The 10,053-nt window shown below is 32.6% G+C and overlaps 2 protein-coding genes and 1 long non-coding RNA gene across 3 annotated transcripts; all 3 read right to left on the reverse strand.

Annotated features, from left to right (window-relative positions):
* Positions 1–2,373: 2,373 nt before the first annotated feature.
* On the reverse strand, positions 2,374–6,124 carry LOC120140188 (probable receptor-like protein kinase At2g42960). The gene is made up of 9 exons (XM_039155203.1): positions 5,837–6,124; positions 5,709–5,723; positions 4,489–5,231; positions 4,281–4,385; positions 3,973–4,095; positions 3,588–3,758; positions 3,368–3,497; positions 3,037–3,246; positions 2,374–2,545 (listed from the first exon to the last, which is right to left on the reverse strand). Exons 3-9 carry the CDS (start codon positions 5,148–5,150, stop codon positions 2,474–2,476), a joined length of 1,473 nt encoding a protein of 490 aa, XP_039011134.1. The 5' UTR covers positions 5,151–5,231; positions 5,709–5,723; positions 5,837–6,124; the 3' UTR covers positions 2,374–2,473.
* Positions 6,125–8,173: 2,049 nt separating this feature from the next.
* On the reverse strand, positions 8,174–8,752 carry LOC120140283. Its single transcript, XR_005517714.1, has 3 exons — positions 8,671–8,752; positions 8,500–8,580; positions 8,174–8,336 (listed from the first exon to the last, which is right to left on the reverse strand). It is a non-coding gene; the product is annotated as an uncharacterized LOC120140283 (long non-coding RNA).
* An 83-nt stretch (positions 8,753–8,835) lies between these two features.
* LOC120140294 (callose synthase 7) lies at positions 8,836–9,765 on the reverse strand. The gene is made up of 3 exons (XM_039155292.1): positions 9,601–9,765; positions 9,347–9,447; positions 8,836–8,958 (listed from the first exon to the last, which is right to left on the reverse strand). Exons 1-3 carry the CDS (start codon positions 9,737–9,739, stop codon positions 8,836–8,838), a joined length of 363 nt encoding a protein of 120 aa, XP_039011223.1. The 5' UTR covers positions 9,740–9,765.
* Positions 9,766–10,053: the final 288 nt, after the last annotated feature.

Genomic DNA, 10,053 nt, shown 5'->3' on the forward strand with positions numbered 1-10,053 from the left:
TAATAGCCGGATAAGGTTAATTTCGTCTTTGTCTGTTTATTATTTAAATTGACGGTGTTGACTTTCGATTTATATTTATTTAAATTTTTAATCTCGTTTTTATGTTTGTTTATTTATTTTTAAAGTTATTTATGTTTATTTATTTATTGTTCGTAACGTGTTCGTTTAATATTCGTAACCGTATTAATTTATATGTTCATAAACGTATTCATTTAGTGTTTGTAAACATGTACATTTAGTGTTTATGAACATGTTTGTTCAATGTTAATTTAATGTTTGTTTATTTTTCGTTTATCGTTCATTGATATATTCAAATTTTAGTTTTATCCTTTCATTTGCAAAGTTAAAGAAAAATGATAAAATTATATCACTAATGATTAAACTCCTTAAAATCCACAATTTAAATTTCAACTTTTATCATGTGTTCAATTTAATCTCCATCTTCATCAATATTAAAATGTAAAAAGAATAAAAGAAAAAGGAGAATCGGGTAAACAAGTTTGTTTATGAACATAAATGAATGAGTTGATAAATGAGCTTATAAACGAGTTCATAAATGAGTTCGTTCGTTCGTGAACATAAACGAAACGAACACACCTATATTCGTGTTCATTTGTTTACTAAACAAACAAACAGAATTATTCATACTCGTTTATTTAACTTAACGAATAAACAAAAACGAACATTATACAGACAATTCACTTAACGCTATGTTCATATACTTAAATTGTTGAAAATTTAGATATTCATTTGTTTTTTAGTTTTTAAATAATTTATATTAGATATTTGAAAAAAAAATATTTAAATCGGAACTATAGATAATTTTTAGTCCAGTAAGTCAGCTACTCACTAATCTATTAAGACTCTAGCCCAATAAAAATTAACAAATTTATTTATGAATTGTGTATGAATAATTAAATATAGTATAAACTATTAAAATAATCACTTACCTTTTATATTTATGTAGTTTTTCTCATCTTTAAAATATTTAAATATTAATCATTTACATTATTGTTTTATTAAATTTTATCACTGAGATGTTGAATATTATTAGTTTAATGATATACACGTTAATAAAAAAGTTTAATTCTTATTTTAACACTTGAACTTTAAATATTTTGTTAATTATGAACCTTTTTATAAAAAAAGAATTTAAGAACAAATTTCAATTTTTTTATATGATTTTCTTCAACAAACACTATGCCAAAGTCAAGCTTTTTCATCGCTACGCTGCACACCCCTGATTTTTTTTAAAAAAAAACCTTTGATTTCATGCTGTTCTTTAAAAAAGGTAAACTATAGCAATGATCACTAATTTTTGAGTAACTTTTTTATTTTTCTATTGAAGTTTTAAAAATAACAAAATGATCATTAATATTATTGATTTATAATAAATCAATCAATCACCGTTAACCGTCAATAACAGAATGGTGATATGATGCGTTAAACCAGCTGACTTAACACATTTGACTGTGAGTGACACCTATGACCGACCATTTAACTCTCTTCTTCTTCTTCTCAAACATCACAACACACACTCAAGTACACGTCAACAACGCCTTGATTCTCAATATAAACTTTTGTTCTCAACCCTCCCCTCAAATCAAAATCGAATTTACTCTATATATCTTCTTCACAATTTTGCGTTTTCTGACTCCAAACAACCATTACCAGAGATCTATAATTTTTTCTCAATGATTTAGAAATTTTACCCAATTTCCCACCATTTCTTCTTTTCTGTAAAGAAGCTTAAAAAAAGTTAATTTATAAAATTATTTAGTTAAAAAATATAGAGAGACCTATTTTTGAAATTTCCCTCGAAATTTAAAAAATGTTCAAGATAGCTCTTAAGTTAAATATCAATTTGGTTAAAAATATAATAATTAAATAGTTAAATATTGGATTTTTTTACAAGGGTTTTAAGTTTAATCCACACCAATTATATTTTGATATAATTTTAAAAATAAATATTTAATATAATTTAATGACCAAGTGTGCAAGGCTTAATGAACCAAATCCTCTGCTAGCGCATTTAAACTGGTTTAGATTAGGGTTTTGTTTTCAAACAGTTGTATATGTAGAGTGTATATGCATCGTCAGTATTCAAAAAATTTTTGAGTATATACTACTTTATAATCACCTCGTAATATTAAAAAAACCCTAATTCAATTTTTTTTAAATTAATGAAGTATTGTCACTAAAATTAATGATTGAAAAAACCCAAATCCTAAAATGGTGGTGCAAGTGCTATTTAAGTAGTGTCACTATTTGTATTACATAGGAATATATGGACTATGATAATGAAGCTTAATTAAGCAACGGTTGCTTTGCTATTGCAAAAAGGCCTTCCTTGGTCGCCACAGCTAGTAGTGGATAATAAGCTGGTTGTTGAATTTGTGATTTGTGTCGCTGAAAGCCTTAAATACAAGGCAATTATTCACCATGTCATGCCATTATCGTCCGTCTCTATGACTCACGAGTCGTCTCCATCATGTTTCTCGATGATTTCCATGCTGGCTGTTTGGCTCTTTCGGTTCCTCCGGTCCTGAATAAGATCGCAGATGTCAACATAAGGGCTTTGTTAGCTTGTAGAAATGTAGGTACAAGGAACTGCAAAAAGCAACTCAAGGAACAAAAGGTATACGACATTCAAACACAGAAGACCATTGATATTCTACGGTGATCATGAATAGGCGACGGCTACACAGTATGCAAACACCACAATTTGTATCCCAAGACAGAACAAGCTCATTAAAAAAATTAAAAAAAATGCAGTAAACAACTCATACCGTAGATTCCTTGCCGAGTAGGTTTTCTGTTCTTTTCGTTTTCTTGAGGACGTTTAGTGAAGGGAGGATAGGGGATGCAAAGGGTCATTGCTGTATCGAAGATATCAACTACAGAACTGTAATATTAACTAAAACTAGCATACCTTTATGCTGCAGAAATGCACTTACACCTATTACACGAAAGAAGAAGCCATACGGAAATACACACAAAAATAGCATTAACTCGGCAAATAGAAGATCATTATACCTCACGAAATGGGTAGTCATCAGCATCAAGCATCCGTACAACCCGACTCATTTTAGGCCGTTGATCTGAGTCCGGGTCAACACATCTAAGTGCCACCAAAAGGGCACGTCTAAGAGCACGTGTTGTCGGTCTAGCTTTGAGATTTGGATCCACAACATCCTCTGCTCTCCTTGTTCCGACCATAATCTTCAGCCACTCAACAAGGTTGATCTGCAGTAGGCATACATATGGTTAGCTCAGTTTAAGCGAAACCCCAAAAGTACTAACTCGGTTTGTGGGGAGGCAGAGGAGAACTCAATGCAAAGAGTGTTACTCCAGAATTAAATAATACCTCATTAGCAGATCTCTCATAGTCGACAGGGTCTCTTCCAGTGACAGCTTCAAGTAGGAGGACACCAAAGCTGTAAGTATCACTCCTCTCGTTTAACAAACCCGTGTTAGCATATTCTGGTGCCACATAACTGAAACTCACAAAAGAATTTCGATTAGAAAATACTTAGATACAGGGGCATATTTTTGCTAAGCTGGAAAAACAAAGAAATTGGAATTACCCAAAAGTCCCCATAACTCTAGTTGCGATATGACTCTCTCTCGAATCCAAGAGCTTGGCGAGCCCAAAATCAGAAACCTTGGCATTAAATTCATCATCGATCAAGATGTTACTTGATTTTATGTCCCGGTGAACAACTTTCGGTTCTACTGCTTCATGCAAATAAGCAAGCCTGCAAAGCAATTACCAAAAGTACTCCCACTCAGTTTTTTTAAAGTAAATGATATTTTTTTTTCAATTATTTCTAGCATCAATGACGGAGCATTGTTCTTGCAGTAACAAAATACATGATACAAAGGGGCAGAGTTAAATGGTTAGAGGATAGTATAAAATCTATATTTTAATCCAATGAAAATAGATATTTCAAGATCGAATGATGAACTTACGCCTTGGCAGTACCAAGAATAACCTTCATCCGAGCTTCCCAAGTAAGTGTACCATGCTGCCAAATTTCCCCATGCAGCCATTGTTCCAAGTTACCATTATTCACATATTCATATACCAACATCCTATGTAATCAACCAGAAATTACAGTTATAATCAGATTTGCAGTCGAATCAAATTCAAGCAACTATAAAGACAGGTTAGATAAGGAAAGCCTAGCACACATTAACACATTAGTACATAATTATAGCTAAAAGTGAACCTTCAATGAAATCAACAAATAAACCAATCAAACATATTTGAACTTCACCTGTGAACTCCTTCTATGCAATAGCCCAAAAGCCGCACAAGATTCTTATGTCGAACATGACCAATAGCCTCCACTTCAACCCTAAATTCTTTCTCTGCCTGTCCCCTAGACATACCATCGAGCAATATTTTTAATTTTTTTTTTGTTGAGAAAAGCAAATACAAAAGCATTAAAATAAACAAGATAGTGTCCGAAAAGATATCCTTACAGATTATTAAGAAGCTTTTTAACTGCTACTTCAGTTCCATTGATCAGTATACCCTTGTAAACCATCCCATATCCGCCCTCTCCAATAACATTCTCCCCTGAAAAATGATTTGTTGCACGATCAAGATCCCTAAGAGTAAACCAGTGACCCCACCCGAGATGTGAAATCTCTGGCAAGGCAACTAAGGGAGAGGCAGTCACTAGTCCTCCATACAGCAATGCAGACTGATCTCGGACTGTTCCAGAGCTGCCTTCTTCTCCTGAATGCAAACTAAAACCTCTTTCATGATGATAAATCGAGCTGCATTGACTGATATTATCAGGATCACTCGATTTGCTCGTCCCCAGAAGAGCTAACATTTTCTCCGATTTCTTATCGCTGGTTTTATCATGAACAGAAATGACTTGATTTTCCGGATGATCACTGAAGCCCTCAACTCCAACCTTGTCAACCTTGATGTCCTTTGAGTCATTCGGTATTTGAGAGAGCAAGAACTTGTCTAGGGGTCGTCTACTCCTCCGAAATGTAACCCATACAGATAAGATGCCAAGAATCAACAAGATAAATGCCCCAACAGATAAACCAATCAATACCCAAAGTTTTAGACCCAAAAATGGTGTCTTCTCTGATAACTCAGCATTTAAGGCATCCCGAGACGACATCGCTGATCTTCCAGGACTTTTAACACACAAAATTATATTCAATCTCTTGTATGCATGATCAAAATTTCAACACATTCCTACCTGCGTAACAGAAACATGTCATCTAACACCAAAAATATCGAAACTATTAATAATTTTTCAAAGTCCATAAATGAGTTTTAAGTTAAATTTTCTGCATAACAAGTTATTGTCATCAAAACCATCCTCACTCAAATCAGAAAACCCAAAAATGATAATAAATCCATAAGATTCTTGCATACTCTCCACCCACTAATAAAAAAAGATGAAAAAAGGGGGGATATAGGAGGAGAATCTGATACCACATTTAATGAAGTACATATACATTCAATGAATCAAGAAGAACCATCCAATAAACAAATCAGACCACTAAAAATTCCACAACAAACTCTGTATTCCATGGTTTTAAATAAATAAAAAAATCACTTATAGTCCAAGTAAGATACAGCAAAATTAATTCAAAAACAGGAAAGCATTTACCTTGGTCTTCTTTCTTAAACGTTCACATAAGCAAAAGGAAAAGAAAAACAAAAACCTTACATTTTAGCATCCAAGAGGGAATCTTTCAATGAGCAAAAAGATAACAAACCAATGAAGAACCCAAAAAAAAACCAAAAGCCTAAAAAGGGGGGGGGGAGCAGCTAAAGCTGCATTTGCAAAGGGGATAGTGGTTTAAGAGAAGAAACCCAATTTTGTTTTGTTCATGTTGTGGTCATTCCAAGTGGTCCAAAACAAATGGAAAGAATTCAACAAATGATAAAAGGAAATGGGCAAGAAAAAGCCAGACAAAAATCCAATCTTTCAAGCAAAAATGTAGAGAGAGAGAGAGGAAAAGGGGAAAATGTTAGAAAAATGGTTGGTGGGTATTGGAAGAGATGCGAGGGACCTCAAAACAAAGCTGGAAAAAGGAAGCTTAGTTTAGTTTCCAATGGAGGAAACCAGAGAGAAAGACGATACTAAAGAAAAAGCAGGATAGCAAGGACGGCCACTGTGGTTCCTATTTATAGCTGAATTAAAAAAAATAAAAATTGAAAACATATAAAGAAACAAAAAGAGAAAGGAGTCAACCCAAATCCAACTGGACTGAAAGTGAAACAGTCCTGAAATCTAAGCTTGCATTGATGTCTACTTACCAAATTGTTCTTTAGCTTCATTCATTTGTTCCATTTTCATACACCATAGTTTGTTTCTTCTATTTCAGTCTTCTTTTGAAGAAAGGGAGATCCAGTCCTGCTCTTACCTTCATCTTTTCTATTTTTCTTTTACTTTTTTATTCGAACAAGAATTAAATATAAATTAATTTTCCAACAAACGATATTACAACATTCACTATTTTTCAATTTTCTTATCTTTTTCTTTGTCCAACCTTGTTTGCAAGAGAACATATCATCTTTTCTTTTCTTTTTTGTAATCACCTATGATTATGTGAATGCATATTCTTATATTGTATCTCTTTATTTAATTATTTTTGAAATGTATATTCTATTGCTTTAGAAAAAGCATTGCATACTGTTGTATATAATCTATACTGTTGCTTTAGATAAAAGATATATTATTATTCTTACTTTCTTTCACATAGTTAAACCACTAGCCATGCTATAGGAAAAAAAAGCAGTACTAACAGATATGGAAGAAATGCTTTAAATTGTTAAGGCTTAATTGTAAAATAAAGGCATAATACTAAAATTAGACCCCAATGTTTACCAAATTTGTCATTTTGCCTCATATTCTATCTTTTAGAGCATTTTGACCTTCAGATTTTCAGTTTAGGGCAAAAAGGCCCCTAACTTTAAAATGTTTACAGAATGAAATTAAACGTCAAGTATCTACCTTGAAAAAACTTAAACACCTAAAATAAAAAGAAGTATAGTTTGAGTACTTGATTTGCAATAAAACCAATTCTTAAAGTAACAAATAAAAGTTAGTATAACATCCTAAACCAACCCATGAAGCCCTACTAATCTAGGGGAGCTACGTTCAGATCCAAAATGAACATTGACTTAATATTTCAAATAAAATAGTTTTAGAACCGAATAAGTCATGAAAAAAAATTGATATAAGAAGCTTTTGAAAAAATAATTATACAAAATTCGGAGCTTCAAAACAAAGATAATATCAAAAGCCAAAAGTATAAATTCATTGTTACAAATTGAAAACATAAAGCAAGGGCTCTAGGTTATACATGCCCTCTAAAAGTGAATAAGTACTATACTCTGAAAAATCATCTGTTAGAACTCTGAAAATAGTGTCAATGCCCTGACTCGAACGAAACAAAAAATCTAATTACCTGGAAGGAGAAGAAATTTTGACCACTGAGCTTAGCTTTGCATGCTCAATAATGTACAACAACTCTATTGAAGCATCATGAGGTAGGTGATACATGTAGGTTGAACATAAATATGACATAAATATTTAAGGCATTAACGTAATGTGAAAGTAGACATATTATTGCCAGCCAAGGCAAACATCTAGGCTCATGCTTATATATATAGATACATATATACATCGCTTGAGAGCAGATACGATATTAAACTCAATTACTAAACACTAAAGCGTACATCATCGTTTGGTAGTGAATACAATAGTAAACTCAATTTCTAAACATTGGCATATGCGTGTTATGGATCGAGAGTGGATATGATACTAAAGTCGATTACTAAACACTGACACATGTACATCATTACTCGAGAAAAAGTTTGCATATATGCGTATGTTCACGACAGGGAGAACGACAAATGATTGTATATGTGTATATTGACAACAAACAGAACTGATAACAAATCACATATATGTGTATATTCACAACAGATACAAAGGACTAAGAGTCATGCATATACTTATGCTTACCATATACATAAATAGTCATTGTCTACTTATTCTAGCTTATTCAATGACAATAATTACGGCTATTATACAATAATACAGTTTCATATACAAAACATTAGAAATTAGGGATTGTCTTGATTGTAACATTTTACTTTCCTTATATGTATATAGAATTATTAGTACAAAAGCATAGTTAGGGTAGAGAGTTAATGAAGCTGAATTTCAGAACCCTACATCTATTTCTTCTTTCTCTTCTTCTCTTCCTTGACAGCAGCTTCTCTTATTTACTGCTATTCATCTTAATTTCTTTATTTTAAACTTGAATATCTTTCGATTAACAACCTGAAATCCAACGAGGAGACAAAGCCAATAAAATATATAATATATATCATATTTGGTATAGCAGTAACTGTTGGTTTTAGTCTGCAGTGTTTATGAAGAGCATTGACATGGGGAAATCAAACTACAAAAAGGCTATCAGAATAAACAAGAATATATAATGCACCTTAGGAGGTTCCCGTGGAAGACAGTTATAGTACTCAAATTGCTCCCTTTTCTTATCAACTTCTTTAGCATAAATCAGAGTCTGGAATAACAGAATAGAACTTGATAAGAAAACCCCTCCAGAATATAATTAGTCCTTGAAAAATTTGCACTCATAATTTACAAATCAAACCTTTTCGTCAACTCTTGAAGGATGAATTATCATCTTCATCGCATCAGACAACGTTGAAACAATTTGATATATTTTAGCCATCTCCTCCCTTCAAGAGCAACCAACAACCAAAAGAATAAGACACATGCCTAGCTCAAATGGTATTTCCAAGTGAAAATAAACATCTCACGGTTTCTTTTTGTTTTGGTCCTCTGCAATGTTTTCCAGATAAAACCGATGAAAATACATCTGAATTTCTCTTGGATCGGTTCCGGATCCGGAAAGTATATGTTCTGTCTCTACTTCCTCCTGGGAAAAAAATCCCTTAGGATCGAAACTCCGAAATAGAATAACATATTAGTCTATATAATGAACTCTAAATTTTTTAAAGAATATATCCCGAAGGGGAACCTCAATAATCATAGTAAAACACTACATCTTGGAAATCTTGGGATTATAGAATGCATGGGGACTACTCATATCATTCTCTTTATTCAATATCAAACATATCATGCTTTTAATTATCAGGGAGACATTCTCCTCAACTTGCTCCTCAGTTGCTAAAGCATTTTAGAGAAAAGATATGTAAGTCTTATTACTTTGACAAAGTTAAACCTGCTGTAGAAAAAGAAGTATTAACAGGTATGGAAGAAAATGCTTTAAATTATCAAAGAAACAAATAGGTTTTAAAGTGTACCTTTTCAAGTCTATCCACCATATGAGTCATAAATTGGCCAACACCACGACCACTGTATGTTGGATCAATTTTGCGAGCCGTCTGGTATGCATAGAAACGGCCTAATTGAACGAAAAAACACATGTACAAGGGTCACTAATTAATGGTGATTACATATAACAAGTTGCAGTTCTGAGTGAGTGACTGTCAGTGTATCAATGATAAACCCAAAATGTAAATGAAAAAGAAGAAAAGAGGGAAAGGGGATGAATTACAGAGATAAGCAACTCTTGGGTTATCCTTTTCGATTTCTTCCGCAACACGGAGAATAGGGACAATGGGAACCAAGCTGGAAGGGACCGAGGCTGAAAGCATCGGAGCCTGATCGCCCTTCGTCCCACTCGAGTTCTCCATGAGACCAAACCACCAACAATGTTTTCCTCTGGGTTATTTAGTTATAATAGCAGCATCAGAGAAAACCAAAGTTGCTATCGTCATTTTCTTTCATCTTTAAATGAATATTTCCTGTGGGTGGATGAAAGTATTAAAATGATTTTCAAGTTTAATAATCAATTTTAAAAAAATGATTTTTAAAATTTAATAAATATTTCTTTGAAAATTATTTTTAAAGTGAGGTAAATGTTTCTTTGAAAAATAATTTTTCAAAGTTTTATAGATGTTTGTTGAAAAATGACAATGGGATAATCACAATTAATCCCTAGGTTTTA

Source organism: Hibiscus syriacus, unplaced genomic scaffold, assembly GCF_006381635.1.
Source record: "Hibiscus syriacus cultivar Baekdansim isolate YM2019G1 unplaced genomic scaffold, ASM638163v2 tig00110783_pilon, whole genome shotgun sequence".
NCBI lineage: Eukaryota > Viridiplantae > Streptophyta > Magnoliopsida > Malvales > Malvaceae > Hibiscus > Hibiscus syriacus.